Genomic DNA, 19,716 nt, shown 5'->3' on the forward strand with positions numbered 1-19,716 from the left:
TTGCTTAGATTTTTGAAATCTTATATATATATATATATATATATATATATATATATATATATATATATATATATATTATCACCTTATTTGCTACCTCATCCGTGAAATTTTCTTTCCGTTTTGCATCTAATGTTACTAGTCATGCTTAAAAATATGGAAGGAGATCTTTGCGTGTGATTCTTGGAGAAAAGAAATCTTGTTTATTTGGATTTTCAATTTTTATATATGCGTGATTAATTTTGATAAGTCTATATTAATGGCTAGGGGTTGGTAAGTTGGACTTATTTGGAACATTTATGTAAGATTCGCAAATGAAAAACAAAAAATGTTCCTTCCTTTCCACTTTATTGTATAAATGACGTTATTATTTTTTGGGAGTCAAACCTTTTCCTTAATTTTTATAAATATTTTAAATGATAAAAAGCTTTAATTTGTACCTAGTACTCTTTATCTAGTGTCTAACTCTATGAATTATTTTTTGCAGTTATTATACAATATAAATTCCGAATTAAAATAAAATAAATTATAAAATTTGACCCTCGTAATCGAGAAGAAAAGAATTTTATTTAGTAACAACTAAACAAATTATTTTTACATAGTTATAATATTTTGATCAATTCTCAAATATTATTGATCATTTTTTGGGGTATATGGTTTCATAGTTAGTGTATGCACTTAATTGTAGTTGGTTTGATTATACAAATATTTTTTATACAATTGATGGATAAATAAGCACAAGATACAACTATCACAAGATGTAACTGCTTGTGTTGATGCTAAGAAATGTTTAGTTTGGATCATATTGAATATGGGTTATAATACATTTTGAAAAATGATTCCTCATTTAACTTTTTGCAAATTTAGAGTTCTTTTCAGTTTCTTTCTTCAAATACTGTCTGCAATTTGGTCAAAGAAAAGGAAGAATTCATTTTCCTTATTAGTTTTTTGCTATTCAACGTCTCCCAATCAATCTAACTAAGAGCCTCGACGGACTTTAAGCCGTTTTTAACTTGTGAAAATGTTTGGCAATCAAAAAATGGGCTTAAAAAAAATTAAAATTTGCTTAAAAAAAGTCAAAACTAATAAGTTGGAAAACTCAACTTTTTCTAAATTGGCTTAAAAGCCATATTGCTTTGACCAAGGATATTACATTCTTATCCCTTATAATTTTTCTTAATCCCGAAATTACCCCTCATTAGAAATATTGTTCTTTTAGTTTTTTTTTTTGTTCCATAACATTTAATTTTTTCGGTCGTTGAATCCTTCCTTTTTTAAATTGGTGTAACTATATTCTAAAATCAAATCATTCATCATCTTTTTTATAATGTTAACAACTTTAAGGATATTTCAGTCATTTTAACAAGAAAAAATGCTTACCAGCACTTGTTTACCAAACACTTAATCGACTTGTTTTCAGTTTCAGCACTTTTATTCAAACACGTAACTGCTTATTTATAAAACAAGTTCCAGCACTTATAAAATGCTTTTAAGCATTTAACTTAAAAGCTCCTTTTTTTTTAAGCCAATCCAATCCCGCTCTATGTTTCAATCCCAGCTTAGCCAGGATCGATTTTAGCTTTTAAGAAGAAAAGTAAAAAAAAAACAGATGTATCCACTACGTTTTATTAGTCTGATTTCATTCTAATGTTAAGATTAGACAGATAACATAAAAATGAAAACAGGAATTGAGTCACAATTACAGGGAGAATAAGTACCATAAAGTTAAATATGAAAAACACAGCAATTCGCAATACAGAGATCCACTGAGTTTACCAATTGTGATTTACAAGACTTCCCCAGTTTCCCCCTTTCATAATGTGAATCTAAAGACAGCGACACAAAGTACAAACCTTAAACCAAAGCAAAAGACATTAACAATAACATCCAATTGCACTTTTTTTCTTTTTTGTGATCCAATTACACAAGCAAATGAAAGAGATACAAAGATGAATAATAACAAGACAAGTGAATGAAGGCGTTGTAAGCAGTAGTGAATACTTTTTTCATGGCGACAAACTCCTCCTTAGCGGTGTCTTCGAAGAGCGGAAGCAGAAAGAACCACCAAGAAAATCAAGATAACCACTGTGACAAAGGCAGCCACCACAGCTCCACTGACCCTTTGGCAGAAATCACCAAATTGCTGACAGATTGCTAGCCAATTTGCATCTTGGTTTCCATTGTGAGCCAAGTACACTATGGCTGCTGAAGAACCTGCTGCTCCCGTTGTCAAAGCAATAATCACCTTCAAAATTCTCACAATTAAAAAAATAATAATCACATACTGCAAAATTTTAAATATGTGTACATTTAAGTAAAGGGTGTTTTCATTTTTGATCGAATTCCAGCCTCCAGATTTTATAAATGATGAACCAATTATGTATCAGAATACCTATCCCTTGAAGCAAGTAAATGGTGCAACTATGCGGATATGACCTGCACGGCTGCACCCTTTTTCTTTTTCATTGATACGTTGCACAAAATATTTTAATTTTATAAGTGCCAATATCATATTTTTAAAGGATATGTGTATATATACTACGCTGGCTTGATAGCTTGAAAGGAATATAAACATATACGGAGTAATATATTAACTTGGGACGGACAGTATAGTTTTAAACCACTTTAATTCGACTATTAAGGGGTCGTTTGGTTTGAAGACAAGTTATGTTGGGATTAGTTATGCTGAGATTAGTTATCATGATATTATTTTTTAACGACTGCTTAGTATGTTGTATTAATCATGGGATTGTCAATGTTACTGTTTTATTCTGGGATTACTATTACACATTCTGGCAGTTGTAACTTATTTCGATACTATTTTTAATCCTGAATAACTTATTCCAATATTAGTAGCCAAATAATGGATAAGGCGGTACTAAATTTTTATCAAATGATTATTTTGCTTATCCATCGTACAAACGACCCATTAATAGTCGAATTATGACATTACTTGCACAAAATTCTGTGTAAGTCACTTCTTGAGTTGTTATGTTACTATGGATTAAATTAGAGAAGTGTTCGTACCGTGTCAAAGATAATGAGGAGCAGCCGAGGTACAACTGCATGGGGCCGTACAATGCACACTATAGAGAAGGGTACAGAGAGGACGAGGTAGGCAACAACTATTGCCATTGCTGCCACAAAAAACCTGTTACACATAGAAAATCATTCCCACATATATATATATATAATTATTTACGTATAATTTTCAAAAGTAGCAACTATTGGAAGTTTAATTTGCTTACGTGAAAGTTGGAAGATCGTCGTAACTGGCTTCGAACTGAAAGAATTGTGTGAAGAAAGGAAGAGTTTCTTCAGTGGTTCCCATAGCAACAGCAGCACCTAATGCAGAAGCAAAAGCTGCAATTCTTAAAATGAGGTCAAAAATGGCAATGCCTCTATTGGCACCACCCTTTGCATGTTCAACAGCACCAGCAGCAGCAACCACAGGAGCTGTTCCCAAAAGTGGGGCTTTTCCTTTCCTTTCTTTGTTGGTTTCCACAACATCAATCTTGGTTGACTCACTTTTCTCCATTTCCAAAGAGATGAAAAAATTAAAGACGAGGTTAGAGTTTTGAAAGTTGTGATTCTTAATTTGTTTTTCTTGATGATTTGTGGACTGATTGCAACATGTAGGACTTATATAAGGAGGTTTGTAGGATGGACTTTTAAGATCTTTATTGTGCACAGGAAAAAAGTATAGTAACCGTTGTTATTATTCAGGCAATGGAGCAAGAAGAGTGGTTGCATATGATATTGGAACTAATTTTACTTAAAATCATCATAGTTTTTATTAGAGGTATTATTTTTATGTGGATAATGGAGCAAGAAGAGTGGTTGATTAATTGAATAGCTAGTATATATGATCAAAATGTGATTATTTATGATCTCAACATTTGAATCAGAAAGCAAAAGGAGATGATGGAGCAGATAGATGGGGAAACGATTGGTGGACCAAGTTTGAAAAATATTTATAAATAAAACCGTAAGAATCACTTTTAGCATGGAAGAATTGATGTGCAAATATAACTTTGCATGAGTTTCAACTAATCAACGAACTTCTACCCTAATCCATGAAGCTGGTCAATTTTGTTTTGTCCCACATTTCCTATAACACCTACTCCAACTATTACCGTTGATGTCATTTAGGAAATCAAACTAAATAATGTTCACTAATTGTTTGACCAATTTATGTACAGTTCGACTATTCCAAAGATATAAATTGATAGTAACACTTGCGTTTTACATAGTAATACTTTGTTTCTATTTGTCATCTCTTTAGAAAATATATATATACGAAAAAATGGTGTAGATCTAGAGAAAATTTATTAAGTATAATTCGTTTTCTTTTTTTCTTACTTTTAAGTATAAAGGAGCAGGTATCATATATGCATACCCAATGGCTTATTCCAAGCTAAATCCAAACGGAAGTTTCTTCATTACTTGGGCAGTTGCACAGTCACTTGTGGTAGTGGCTTCTTTTTATCAATTTTCACTTAATTGAATTCTAGTGTGTTTTACTTAGAAACACCAGCTTTTCGAAGGTCAAAGTAAGAGGAACCAAACTTAGTTGAAAATTTAAACTAAATAAGGAACCAATTAAAGGTGGGAATTTACGAAACTCCAGTTCAATATTATGTTCCAGCATTTGCATTCCGCGATTAACATTAGCATGGCAAGGTCAGTCATATCTTCATCTGTTTGTTTGTTCTAAGGTGTATTTACTACGTGCTGATAAGCTTATATACATGAGATATAGGGAAGAATAACATTTTCTGAAGTGTATGTATGGAAATTGACAAGAGACTTGACAATGTTCAAACAGATCATACTGAATTACTGATCACCTTAACACTTTCTGATAAACATGAGAACATATAGCATGCCCAGTCTACGAAATCAAACCATCAACCGTGTTTCAATCCCAAATTAAACATATTCTAGATCTATTAGCAGATTGAAAAATCTTAAAGTAAAATTCTTTGAAAAAAGGAAGAATATTATTCTAGTGGTATACATGCAAAAATCTTGGCACCAGGAAAAGGTTCAATATATATCGTTCTGTTACAGGGACTACTTGTACAAGTCAGTGGCGGACCCAGAAATTTGTGCAAGCGGATTCAATTTTAGAAGTACATAACTTTAGTCGTAAAATAGTAGTTATCAAGTGGGTTCAAATAAAATATTTATACAATATTAACACAGTTTTAATTCTAATTTATACATATACACAATATTATTTTTTTGCGAAACGGGTTCAATTGAACCCGCTAGTCACCACGTGGGTCCGCTACTTGTACAAGTGATGCATCAGCAAAGAGACATTCATGCGTTCGAAATTTCTTTCTTTTGTCCTATGCGTTGTACTATTACTAGTCCATTTCAGGACAACCTCTTTTGCCTTCCTCTGTCATTTGAAATCAATGCAGACGAATCCATGATTTGAAGATATTATGGGCAACAGTCAAAGATTAATGTTCTATTACAGCTTCAAATGCAAGAGAATCCAAGGACAAGCGTAGTCTGAAGTGCTTTGTGTCGCAGTCAAGATACATCATGCACTCAAGAGCATGTGCCTAATGAAGTTGGAAAGAAAATCATGGAAAACCAAGACTCAATTCCAGTAGAAGAAGAAAATAGCTAGGTGAATTAATTATTAAGCCTGTGTGGATAGAATTGCTCAAAATTTATACTAGTGATACTGGTTACAGGACGGAATAATGAACGTACCGGTGAAATAGTGAAGGTGTGTGCAAGTTGGTCTGAACACCACCTTCAGCACAAAAAAGAAACACAAAAAGAAAGAAGAAAGAACGAAAGATACATGATATCTTCAGCAGTTTCAACTAAATAGGGAACTGTCTGCTAGATAGACAGTATAAATCATGGTAAAAGCAAAGGATTTCAAGAAGGAACTAGAAAAAGCTGATTCCGGGGACTAGTCTGCTAATCAGGGGCAGAGCTAGCCCAGTTACGGGTTCGGCCGAACCCAATAGCTTCGGTCCAAATACTATATTTGTCTTGTGAAATTCATTGAATATGTAACTTAAAAAGATTAGAACCCCGAACCCATAACCTTCAAATTCTAGCACCGCCTCTGCCACTAATTCAGTTCACACAATGTTGTACAGAAGGTCTGCTAGATATAGTGTGTCATTGATTAAACGTTATCAGCTATGGGGAAATTGACAGAGGAACTACCAAAAACAGGATCACAGTCTAACTATTTCGTCGCAACGAATCCATAACTTGATTAGGAGGCTTTCACTATAGGCATAGCAAACATGATTACATAGATCAATGGCCGAAAGCTAGAGTCTTTTTAGTCACAAATGATGAAGTGCTTCCATCTTAACCATATAAAATCTAACAATACTATCTTGTATTAATATTCAACTGATATCAGCGCCGAAAATGTAAATGTACCTGTTGATACAACAATATCACCCAAAAAGATTATAGATATTAATTTCATCTTCCTTCAATACACTTAAGCCACATATAAACAACTGAAGAAACTTGTAAAAACATTTCTCCATTGCCTATATATAAAATATATAGCTAGAAACATCAAGCTCAGTTTAGATATCTAAAACAAAATCTATCAGTTATATCAACATATTTTGAACATATTTCAATCCTGAAAACCTGTTTGGCGCCACACGGCATTGCGAACCTGACGAAGATCCCTCCCTTTAAGAGTTCTTCCGACGCCTTCCAGCATCGAGAATGTGGTTCTAGGAGATCGCATTGATCCTCGGGCCACCATCTCGTGCGGCGGCAACATCTCATCATCGGGATCATCCTCGTCAATTTCAATATCAGCAAGATCGCCGTTCCTCGGTGCCTTCTTCGGCATCATCGGAACATTCATCGGAGCCGAGTGCTGGAACTTCCTCGCCGGCATGGATTTTGAGTGATTAAAATTAAAATTATCCGATGGAGGCTTAGGAATCGAAGGTATTGCACGTGAAAACGGTATCACTGTAGAAGGCGAAGCTGAAATCGGCGCCGTAACGGAAGGCGAGGAAGTGATTGAAGGCTTCCGACGGAGAACAGGCAGGTCAGTTTTCCGGTGATCCTCCGATAATGCAGCAAGAATACCAAACTTCTCACGCTTACGGAAGGACTGACGGCGACTATTTTGTGAAGGAGAAGTAGAGCGGCGTTGAGATTCAGTGAAGTCTCTTTCAGTCCAGAACACGTCATCTTCGTTGAGCTCATCATCATCGACGACCGATGAATCTATCCCGCCGCCGAGAGCAGCATCACTCTGCGGCGGAGAGAACACGCCGAGGAACCGATCGGACGAGGGAGATTGACGGTGGCGGAAGCTAACGACGCCGTTTTGATCCATTGGTGGTCAAACGAAAAAGCTCTTTTGGTTGTTGCGTATGTGGAACGTTACTGATAGTCTGATACAATACAATTTTCTAAGACCACAGAGGTTTTTTGACTTCATATAGGTCCCACTTTCTCTTTTGGAGCCCACTTTCTTATCAGATGGTTTACAATAACTCTAGTAGGATTCACTAGTTATTGAACGGTGGATGTTCTAGCAGCTGGGGCCAAGACGTGGCGGTAGGACGCAGAAAGTTCTATTCAACTGTGGATCCGGGGCACGTCATCATCTATCCTTTTCACGGGAGTTAAGGATAGGAATATCCAGCTCTTTAAATTTGTTAAAGTCTTTATCTAACTACTATTAAAATATAATCTCTCCGTTTCAATTTACGTGAACCTATTTTCTTTTTGGTCCGTTTAAAAAAAAATGATCCCTTTCTAAATTTAAAAAAAAATTAGCTTAAACTTACAATTCTACCCTTAATAAGAAACTTTTATAACCACACAAATACTCTGTACCCCTTTTAAACTTGTTTAGGATCACAAATTCCAAAAATCTTCATTTTTTTCTTAAACTCCTTGCCCAATCAAACAGGTTCACATAAATTGGAACGGAGGAAAGTAACAATTTCTAGTCATGATTTAATTGCCCGTAGACGTTGATACATAATGTGTTGGCGATTAATATGAGTAATATATCACCTTGTAGTTACCAAAGAAAAATATCTCCTTGTACTAAAAAAAAATAATTTCTTGGAAGATACGACCTGCCGAAAATAATTTTTTGTCTTTTCATTCGGAATCAAATTGTTTTTATCCAATAGTATTCTTAGTTAATATCATTTAAGTAAGCCTATTTTTAGAAAGATTAAATAAAACGCATGCTAAGCCGATATTGGCTCTTTACAGGTTGATAAGATAGAAAATGAAAATTTAAGAACACGTCAATAAAGAAAATTAATATATTATAAAAATTCATAATAGGAAGAGGAAGAAGATAACTTCTGCTCTCCGACTTCCTTCTATTCAAAATGCGAGAATGAGACAAGTCATAGAAGGGGGTAATTGGTTGTTCATGTCAAACATACAACACCAAATTCCTTTTCGCGGTCCTCCGTTCGATAATGCAATTTCCATGCTCACAACCAATTATAGTAAACAAATTCATCCTCGTCGTTCAACATATCTTACTAAAAATAAGAAGGGTTAAGGGCCTCCAATGCAAATCGATAAGAAAGGTTCTTCCATGCGTATAAAAGCACAAGGAGTTGAGGGAAAGAGCCTCTAGTCCAAATATTGTAGAAAATTTTGGGTTCACCGGGGTGCTTTAAGACCCAATAGAATTATTAGTTAATCCTAATATTCTCTATATAAGTACACTTATCATGTACAATAAAAGATACTCTCTTATGTATTTTTCCACGCACGCACGCACTATCTCTCTCTCTCCCTCCCCCCCCTCTCTCTCTTTCAATCCAATCTTGGATTTAGGCTGTGGTATAGGAGGTTGCTCCATCACAACGTGACAATCACCACCGACCAGTGATTCAAGTCGCGATTCAATTCAGATTTTCGCTTCCGCTTCAATAAGTAAGTTCTCGTTTTTCTATTTACGCGTTAAACTAATGTGTTTAGTGTATCAAGTTTTCCTTCATTGATATTAGAGTCGATCCGAAAACATATAAAGAATAATCTTATTACTCTATGTAAATATAGAACTACGCGTATATAGTTTTTTGAATGATAACACAGTTTGCTATATACTATGGTATCTAGAACTATGTGTTTATCCATATAGAATTTTTTGTGTAGTTGATTAAGGTTAATCAGTTTTTCCCATTAATCTTTTGTCTTCTTCTGATTTTGAAATGAGTTTTCAAAAAAAAAAAAAAAAAGGACAAAAGAAAGTATATGAAACAGATTGGACGATGATTATTTTTTTATTCGTGTCATCCATCAAATCTAAATTAGTTAATTTGATTTGCACCAAATTACCTTTCATTGCTTGCTTTTGAATCTGGTAATTATTTGATTATTGAAATCAGTTTTCTTTAATCAGAATTTAAAAAAAAGGAGTTAAATTAAATCTGCCTGAATAACGCCACTGTCGATGGTGTATATCCATTATTTTTGTTTTTTTTTCAGCCACTGAAAAGAAGGTTAGAGAGGCTATGGCTTCTCCCTCCTCTGAAAATAAATAAATTAACAAAAAAAAGGGGGATGTTAAATGGAGATGAGGGTTTCGTCCTTTTCCCCTAATCTAACACTAATTAAGAAAAGAGAGTTTTTTTTAAATTAGTTTACTAGAGAAGCTACTGGGCTCCTGTCTCTAATGGACAAATTTTATGAATTGGGCTTCTTTTTAAACTAGCATAATATAGGTTATTGGACTAAGGTTCATCTCAATATAGCTGAAAAAGGGGTTAGGCCTCTTTTAAATTTGGCAGACAGAACTTTGGGCTAAAGGCCCATTGCACCACTCTCTTTAATTTTTAAAATATGGGCTAATGGAAAGAGTTAAATAAATTATAGATTTTTAAAAATTACTTAAGGTTCTATTATTTTTTTTAATAAATTACAAATTTCGAAAATTAGTCATATGGACTTAATTTTTAGAATATAAATTTAGTATTTATATTCCTTTATGAAAATTATAATTATTTTATTATCCCAACTGCTTGAATGTTAATTAGTTTAATATAAAATTTATTTGTTAATTTGTTTAACATGCTTGAAATGTTAATTTGTTTAACATTATATTTATTTGTTAATTTGTTTAACATTATGAAGATGAAAGTAGCAGAAATGAGGATGTTGAGATAGATGTTCGGGCATACTAGGATGGATAAGATTAGGAATGAAGATATTCGGGAGAGGGCGGGCGTGGCTCCCTTGGACGACAAGATGCGGGAAGCAAAGCTTAGATAGTTCATCAGTTGACTATCCCAAATACTCCACAAAACATGGTGTTGTAGAGAGAAGAGACAGAACGCTCCTAGAAATGGTTAGGTCAATGATGGCACAAGCTAACCTCCCAATTAGTTTACTGGGGTGATGTGTTGCTTACTGCCACTTTTGTATTTAGCCGAGTGCCTACAAAATCAGTTACTACCAGTGTTTTAAAAGGCGTTTTCGGGACGAGCCTTGGGGCAAGGCGTACCAAAAATGCCCCAAGACGATGGTGTGGGGCGAAATTTTCAAGAGGCGTATGCCTAGCAATTCGGGACATACACCCGGGCGTTCGGGGCATATGCCCGGGCGTTTTTTCGCCTGCTGTACGACTTACCTATGTTCGCCTGGTTGTAGCTATTGTTGTAAGCTTAGATCTTGAATTACATCACATTGATGTAAAGATTACCTTTCTCAATGGAGAACTAGATGAAGAATTTTATATGAAACAACCTGAGTATTTCATTAAAAAAAAAAGGCTACGAACAAAAGGTTTGTAGACTTTTGAAGTCTATTTATAGCCTCAAACAATCTTCAAGGCAGTGGTATATATGCTTTTAGAATGTTGTATCCAATGATTTTACCATGATGGATGAAGACCATTGTGTTTATACCAAAAGATCAAGGAACAAGCTTGTGATTTTAACATTGTATGTAGATGACATACTTATAGCTGGAAATGATAAAGAGTTTATAATTGAGATAAAGTCATGGTTGTCATCCCAATTTAAGATGAAAGATATGGGTGAAGCTGCATATATTCTTGGAGTTAAGATTTCAAGAGATCGTCCAAAGAAACTATTGTATCTCTCACAAGAGAATTACATTAGAAAGGTTCTTGAACGATTCAATATGCAAAATAGTAGCCCAGTTGAAACTCCTATCAGTAAAGGCCATGCCTTGGGAAGTCAGATGTGTCCTAAGACTCCTGAAGAGACAGAAAGAATGAGTCGAGTTCCTTATAGGAGCGCAGTCAGAAGTCTAATATATGTTATTTATGCACTGGACCTGATATCTATCATGCAGTTGGCTTGGTAAGTAGATATCAAACCTACCTAGGTTTAGCACATTGGCAAGCAGTAAAGAGGATCATAAGATATCTGAAGGGAACATCTGATTATGCGCTTTGTTACCTGATAAGTGGAGATTTTGACTACTTATTAGCACCTTTTTGCCTTTGTTTTAGTCCTAAAGTATTGATTTATGTTCCCGAAACTAATAAAATTATGCAAATTATAGAAATGTTGGAAGTTTGGTCTCCCATAATAAAATCTGACTCAAAAAGGAGTGTTCCGAAGCACAAGAAAATAAAGGGCGCAAAAGCAAAGAAGTGCGGTCCACAGAAGTAATTGCGGACCGCAAACCAAGCGAAAGAACCCAACAGAATTTTGACCAATATGCGGACCGCATATGAATTGTGTGGCCACAAAACAGGATCTGTACTGACAAATGATTCCAAGTTCAGAGAGTGTGCAAAATATTAGGTCCTGAAACCTTGCTGAAGTGTGGACCGCACAAAAATTGTGCGGCCGCAGAAGTTGCTTCGCAACCGCAATCCAGAAATATGCGGTTTTAGAATCCCATCTCCTGCCAACTGAAGAAATTTGTGGATCGTACATGGAATTATGCAGCCGTAGAACCTCCCGAGCGGCATTTTTGTCAGCGAATTTTGGCCCACTATAAATAGACGAGTTTCAAAATTTTAGGTCAAGTTTGGAAGTAAAAAGTTGTTGTAGCCGTTACCTTTTGCCATTTTAGGAAGTTTGTGATTATTTTAGTGTTTAAACATTATATTTTATCATTTTAATATTTGATTATGAGTTTAATTAGCTTTTCTTCTTTATTTTCTTCAAGTCCCATTATCAGTAGCTAGATTCTCACTAGGGTTATGACCCAACCCTAATGTGTAAACCTTATGAGTATTTAATTTAATATTTATTTATGATTGAGTGTGGATTATTTAGCTTAGTTCATGCTTCAATTTTAGAATTAATGGTTGCAAATATTGATTCATGCCTTTTTGACTTAGTCACTACTTGAGAAAGAGAGATCTAGTCAAAGATAACTTGGCTAACAAGGAATTGGGCTAATAGAGAGTTTGATTGGCCTAATTAAAGGGTTAAAACTAGAGATAGTAAGAACCCGACTTGAGCTCATATCAATTATTTTTTTTGATACCCATTTGGACTTAAGAAAGTCAAATTGGGCAAAATCACTCTCTGACCGAGAGGTATTAAGTGGGTAATGTAGAGTTGAGAGTTATAATACACCCCAATCAACAAAATAAGTATTAACGTATTTAACCCATTAGGCGAACATTTAGGTTATGGTCACTTCCCTAGGTTTTTAAACTATTTGGAAAAAAACCAAAAACAATCGTTCATTTCTAGTTTATTTCACTTAGCTTACAATTGTTAGAATAATAGTAGAAGTAGAAATCAAAACTCAATATGGAAGTGAAAATTTAGTTAATCCATTCGCTTTCTTCAAGTATACTCCTAACACCCCTTATAACTCCTTGCGGATTCGACCCCGACTCATAGTTGGGTAATTTATATTGTATATGACCGTATCATATCTATTATCGATGTGTGTTCTGAAAGTCATCAATTTTTTGGCGCTGTTGCCGGGGAGTTAAAATGGTGTTAGCTATATATTTGGGTTTATTTTTGGAATATCTTCTTTTCCTTCCGTGTTACTAACTTGTGTGAAACAATTTTAGGTACAATCATGGAGGCAAACAATGATCTCGGAAATATGCTTTTGGGGGATGTGGACGTCGAGGATGAGCAAGTTGAGGTGGTACCTCTTAAACCTCAAGCCAATCGAAGAGGCCGGGTGCCTCAAGACAATGTACCCGCTCAACCTCCACCTCCACCACGAGAGGCTCCACACCGGATATTACCCAATGAAGGATATGCTAGTGCAATAGTCCCTCCCCGAATTAGGGCGGACAACTTCCAAATCACCAATGTGATACTCACTTTGCTTGAGTAACAGAGTTCCTTCACCGGTGCTCCAACTCAAAATGTGCACAAATATTTGAAGGGGTTTGTGGACACTTGTTGGGGAGAAAACAAATGAATGTATCTGAGGATGCATTGAGGCTAAGGCCTTTTCCCTTCTCTCTACGGGGGAAAGCTTTAGATTGGTTGGAACGATTACTGAACCATTTCATTCATACTTGGGATGAGTTGGCAGAAAAGTTTATTTCTAAGTTCTTCTCTTCCGGGCACATGGCTACACTTCGAGATGAGATCTTAGCATTCAAGCAAGAGCCGAATGAATGACTACACGAGATATGGGAATGCTATAGAACTATGGTCAAGGAATGTCCCAACAACGATATGAAGGAAAACATGATTCAACAAACCTTCTATCATGGGATTAACACCACCAACTAATGTGTAGTGAATTAACTTACCGGTGGGAACTTCATGACTATGCCTTATGCGGAGACGTGTGAGATTTTGGATGAGATAGCGAAAACTTCACCGGCTTGGCAATCCCGGGCCAATGTTCCACAAGGTGATCTAAATATGATCCACCTTCACAAAGAATTGCAATACCATGGGCAAGCCATTGCTGAATTGACAACCACCATGACTCAATTAGCAAAGGCCCAACTAAATCAAGTGCAAAATCCCAAAGCAAGTCAATGCCATGGAAGGAGTGAACAAAAGGAGGACCAAGGGTGAACATGTGAAAGAAGATGGTAGTTTTGAGCAAGATTATTACTATAATGAACAAGAAGAGGAAGTGCAATATGTGAACAATTTTCAAGGGAAAAGAAACAACTTTCAAGGCCCAAACCAACAACAATGGCGACCTCAAAACAATCAAGGCAATTGGAATTCTAACAATCAAGGCAATTAGAGCAGAAACAACAATCAAGGAAATTGGCATAACAACAATCAAGGAAATTGGAGTGGAAATAATCAAGAAAATTGGGGGGGGGGGGTAACAATCAAGGCAAATGGAACAACAACCAAGGCAACCGGAGGTCGGATTTTCAAAGGCCCCTGATGTACCAACAACCGAGCAACCCGCCTCCTTATTCTTCCCATGGTCCAGGTTCTTCAAATAATGAGATGGGACGTATTGAAAATATGTTCAAGCAAATTATGGAAAAGAATGCCGATTCGGATGCCCAACTTGCCTCACACAACACATCAATCTGCAACTTAGAAGTTCAAATGGGGCAAACTCTCAAGCTCTAAATCTCATCCTAAGGGGGCACTACCAAGTGATACGGTAGTAAACTCAAAGGGTGAAAACAACACGGGGCATGCCATGGTGGTTATCACAAGAAGTGGAAGATGTGGGAATGCACCCATCTCAAGTCAAAGGTAACTTGTTGATGATGATCAAGTGACGCAAGAAGAATAGACCATGAACAATATGGTATAACCTAATGAGGACGTCTGGATTGATATTGATGATAATGTGGAAGAGACTCAAGAGGAGGTGAACCCGACTAGGAAACACATTATTGACATACCGGAGCCGGTAGTGCAAAAGGCTAAGGCACCACTTCCTAAGCCTCCACCTCCATACCCTCAAAGACTTGCCAAGCAAAATGGTGGGAATCAATTCAAGAAGTTCATTCAAATGATGAAGAGTTTCTCAATCAATGTGCCATTAGTTGAAGCTTTGGAACAAATTCCCAATTATACAAAGTTTATAAAGGATATCGTGACAAAGAAGTGGTCAATGAATTTTGAACCCATCAAAGTCACTCATCAAGTTAGTGAAATTTTGTATTCAATGGCTCCTAAGTTAGAGGATCCCGTTACTTTCACGATTCCTTGTACAATTGGAATCATCGAGTTTGCTAAAGCTCTTTATGATCTTGGGGCAAGTATCAATTTGATGCCCTATTTGGTTTTCAAGACTTTTGGAATTGGGCAACCAAGACCCGCCTCTATGAGATTGCAAATGGTCGACCGTACCATAAAGAGGCCTTTGGGTGTGGTTGAAGATGACTTGGTTCGTGTTGATAAATTCATTCTTCCGGCGGATTTTGTCATTCTAGATTGTGAAGTCAATTTTGAGGTGCCGATTATTCTTGGGAGACCTTTCCTTGCTATGGGGAAGGCTCTTTGTGATGTTGAAGCTGGAGAACTGACCTTCTGGGTTGGTGATGAAAAAGTGGTATTCCATGTGTGTAAGTCCATGCGGCAACCAAATAGCAATGATGTGTGCTCTTTTGTGGACTTGCTGACCGATGTTATTGTTGATGAAACAAGTGCTACAATCAATGTTGGTGGTATGTTGGAGGCATTATTGATCAACTTTGATGATGACAAGATGGATGGCTTCATGGAATATGTGAACTCTTTGCAAGGAATGGGGTCGTACAATTATGCACCCAGGAAATTATCCTTGGATCTTGAAAATAGGACAACTCCTCTTACAAAGCCTTCAATTGAAGAGCCTCCTACTTTGGAGCTGAAGTCACTGCCTCCACACCTTCGGTATGAATTTCTTGGTCCTTGTTCTACTTTACCGGTTATTCTTTCCTCTTGTTTGACTAACGTGTAGGTAGATTCCACATTGGCGGTGCTATAAAAGAGGAAGAAATCTATTGGATGGACCTTGGCGGATATTCCGGGGATAAGCCTCACATTTTGCATGCATAGATCAAGTTGGAGGATGGTGCCAAACCATCCATTGAACATCAAAGGAGACTCAATGAGGCTATGCAAGAAGTTGTCAAAAAGGAGATTATCAAGTGGTTGGATGCCTGGATTATCTACCCCATTTCCGACAGTTCGTGGACCTCTCCGGTTCAATGTGTCCCAAATAAGGGGAGCATGGCGGTGATCACCAATGACAAGAATGAGTTGATTCCTACAAGAACAGCGACCTGATGGAGGGTGTGTAAGGACTATCGCAAGCTCAACAAAGTCACAAGGAAGGATCACTTTCCACTTCCTTTCTTAGATCAAATGCTCGATAGATTGGCCAGTCGTGCTTTCTATTGCTTTCTTGATGGGTACTCGGGCTACAACCAAATTCTCGTTGCTTAGAAAGATCAAGAGAAAACAACCTTTACATGTCCCTATGGTACTTTTGCTTTCAAGCGGATACCATTTGGTTTGTGTAATGCACCAGCGACTTTTCAAAGGTGTATGATGGCTATTTTCACGGACATGGTGGAGGACTACCTTGAAGTTTTCATGGATGACTTCTCGGTGGTTAGAGATTCTCTTGATGATTGTCTTGCAAATTTGGACAAAGTGTTGGCTAGATGTGAAGAAACCAATTTGGTGCTCAATTAGGAGAAATGACATTTCATGGTCGAGGAAGGCATTGTCCTTAGCCATAAAATCTCAAAGAATGGAATTGAAGTTGGCAAGGAAAAGATTGATATGATTTCTAAACTTCCACCTCCAACTTCGGTGAAGGGTGTGCAAAGTTTCTTAGACCACGCGTGTTTTTACCGGCGCTTCATCAAAGATTTCTCTAAGGTAGTGAACCCGTTGTGCAAGCTTCTTAAGAAGGATGCTAAGTTTAACTTCAATGATGATTACATGCGAGCTTTAGAATTGTTGAAGCTCAAGTTGACAACTACTCCCATCATCACCGCTCCAAATTGGAGTGTACCTTTTGAACTCATGTGTGATGTAAGTGACGTAGCGGTTGGGGCTGTTTTGGGGCAACGCATCAACAAAAAATTTTATCTGGTCTATTATGCTAGTAAAACTATGAACAGTGCCCAAGTCAACTATACCGTTACAGAGAAAGAACTCCTTGCTATTGTGTTTGCAATTGAGAAGTTTCGCCCGTACTTGATGGGTGCAAAAGTCATTGTCCACACGGATCATGCGGCGCTTCGTTATCTTATGAGCAAAAAGGACTCTAAAGATCGGTTGATAAGAGGGGTGCTCTTGTTGCAAGAATTTGATATTGACATCCAAGATAGAAAAGGTTATGAAAACCAAGTGGCAGACTACTTGTCTTGGTTGGAGGAGGAGAGGAGGTCGTATGATGGCCTAAAAATCAATGACTCCTTCCCCGATAAGCAACTCTTGGAAATTTCAATGAAAGAGGTGTCATGGTTCGCGGATCTAGCAAATTTTCTTGTGTGTGGAATTATTCCGGATGAGTTCTCTTCAAGACAAATGAAGAAGCTCAAACGGGATTGTCAACATTATTATTGGAATAAACCATACCTTTTCCGAATTTGTACAGATGGGGTGATTAGAAGATGTGTACCAGAAGAAGAGCAAGGTGAAATTCTTTGGGCTTGTCATTCTTCACCATATGGTGGTCATCATAGTGGAGCAATAACGACGGCCAAAGTGCTTAGTTGCGGTTTCTATTGGCCCACTCTTTACAAGGATGCAAGTTAGTTAGTAAAAAGATGTGATGAATGTCAACGGGCCGGTGGAATCTCAAAGAAGAATGAAATGCCTCTCACAACCATTTTGGAGATTGATATTTTCGATGTGTGGGGTATTGACTTCATGGGCCCTTTTGTGAGTTTTTGTGAAAATAACTACATCTTGGTCGCGGTGGATTATGTGTCCAAATGGGTTGAGGTCATTGCTTTGCCCAACAATGAGGCGAGAGGTGTGGTGGCTTTCTTGAAGAAGAATATTTTCATAAGGTTTGGTACTCCGCGTGCAATTATAAGTGATGGGGGCTCACATTTTTGCAACAAGGCTTTCGACACTTTACTTAGCAAGTATGGTGTTATTCACAAAGTCACGACTTCTTATCACCCACAAGTTAGTGGGCAAGTGGAAGTCTCCAACCGGGAGATAAAGAGTATCTTGTCCAAAACGGTGAATGCTAATCGGACGGATTGGTCCAAGAAGCTTGATGATGCATTATGGGCTTATCGGACGACTTACAAAACACCTATCGGAATATCGCCATACCGGTTGTGTTCGAAAAATCTTGGCATCTTCCGGTGGAGCTAGAGCACAAGGCCATGTGGGCTCTAAAGAAGTTGAATCTTGATTGGGATGTAACCGCTAACTTGAGGGTTACACATTTGAATGAATTGGATGAGTTTCAATACCATGCTTATGCAAGTTCGTCCTTGTACAAAGAAAAGATGAAATATCTTCATGACAAATATATTTGGAACAAAGAGTTCAAGGTGGGTGATCTCTTGTATTATTATTCAATTCAAGGTTGAGGATGTTTCCCGGAAAGCTAAAACCAAATGGAGTGGTCCTTTTGAAATATTGGGTGTGATACCTTTTGGTGCATTAGACTTGAAGAACAAAAATAATGAAGTATTCTTAGTCAATGGTCACCAGGTGAAGCACTACTTGGGAAAAGTTGGAGATGGCCATATCGTGGCGGTCATTCATTGCACTTGAGAGTATTCTGCGTCGTGTCGCGACATTAAATCAGGCGCTTCTTGGGAGGCAACCCATGTTCTTTTCCCTTTTTCTTTTGTAGTTAGGTGTTATTTTTGTTCTAACTTAATTTGAAGTGTGTTACAGGGATGAGTGCGCCTTGCAAGAATTGTGGAATAAATATGGTTAAGTATTCAAGAATTGTGTGGACAACACATTTCTATGTGTTATAGCAGAAGAGCATTGCGGTCGTACATTCCTCTTGCGGACCGCACAATTGAGATGTCAAAAATAACAACTCTCTGAAGTTTAAGCATGTCAGTGCGGAGGTCGATCTGGGACCGCACGAGAAATCTACGGTCGCACCTGAAAATGTGCGGACCGCAGATGAAAATCTGAGATGAGGTCCCAGGTAATAGAGTGCGAACGGCACATAAATCTTCCCCTTAGCGAACCATTAGTATAAATAGAGGAACACGGCCCAATTTACACTTTTCACTCTCTGAACTAAAAATTATGCGATATTGAATTTTCTTGGAGATTTCATCTATCCATACATACAGCCACTTTGATCATTCACTCATTACACTCACTCTATCTGGTATACTTCAATTTCATGTTAATCTTTTTAGTTAGTTTAATTTGTAGATTTTTAGTTCTTTTTAGGCCATTTGTTATTCGAGTTCAAATGTATGTCCATGTGGGGTAAATCTAAACTGGGCTAACTTGATACATGCTCTATGGGGACTGGGTTAGTGAAATTTCATGTTTTTATAATGTTGTCATGTCTAATTGTGCGAGAATTTGAAAAACCTAACTAGACAAATTTGATATGTACGTAGTTTTTTGAAATCTGCGGCCACATTTGAATTTGTGCGGTCCGCAAATGTTGAATTGGGGGCAACTAAGTAAAGAAGGACTCTGCGGCCGCAAATTAAAATGTGCATACCGCAAAATTCCCTTTGCGACCACACATCAGCACATTTACTGTCATTAGAGAGTCCTCATTTTGAGACTCTAATGTGCAGTCACAGGTCTAATTGTGTGGACCACAGAAACCCTTTTGCGATCGCACATTAGCCAATTCTCTGTCATCAGAGAGTTG

General features: G+C 37.0%; 2 protein-coding genes across 2 annotated transcripts; both read right to left on the reverse strand.

Annotated features, from left to right (window-relative positions):
* Window positions 1-1,696: 1,696 nt before the first annotated feature.
* On the reverse strand, window positions 1,697-3,742 carry LOC107763803 (casparian strip membrane protein 1-like). The gene is made up of 3 exons (XM_016582299.2): window positions 3,246-3,742; window positions 3,025-3,148; window positions 1,697-2,242 (listed from the first exon to the last, which is right to left on the reverse strand). The coding sequence occupies exons 1-3, from the start codon at window positions 3,533-3,535 to the stop codon at window positions 2,024-2,026; spliced, it is 633 nt and encodes a 210-aa protein (XP_016437785.1). The 5' UTR covers window positions 3,536-3,742; the 3' UTR covers window positions 1,697-2,023.
* Window positions 3,743-6,316: 2,574 nt separating this feature from the next.
* On the reverse strand, window positions 6,317-7,437 carry LOC107829054 (uncharacterized). Its single transcript, XM_016656478.2, has one exon. The coding sequence runs from the start codon at window positions 7,355-7,357 to the stop codon at window positions 6,635-6,637; it is 723 nt and encodes a 240-aa protein (XP_016511964.1). The 5' UTR covers window positions 7,358-7,437; the 3' UTR covers window positions 6,317-6,634.
* Between the last annotated feature and the right edge of the window lie 12,279 nt (window positions 7,438-19,716).

Source organism: Nicotiana tabacum, chromosome 24, assembly GCF_000715075.1.
Source record: "Nicotiana tabacum cultivar K326 chromosome 24, ASM71507v2, whole genome shotgun sequence".
Lineage (NCBI taxonomy): Eukaryota > Viridiplantae > Streptophyta > Magnoliopsida > Solanales > Solanaceae > Nicotiana > Nicotiana tabacum.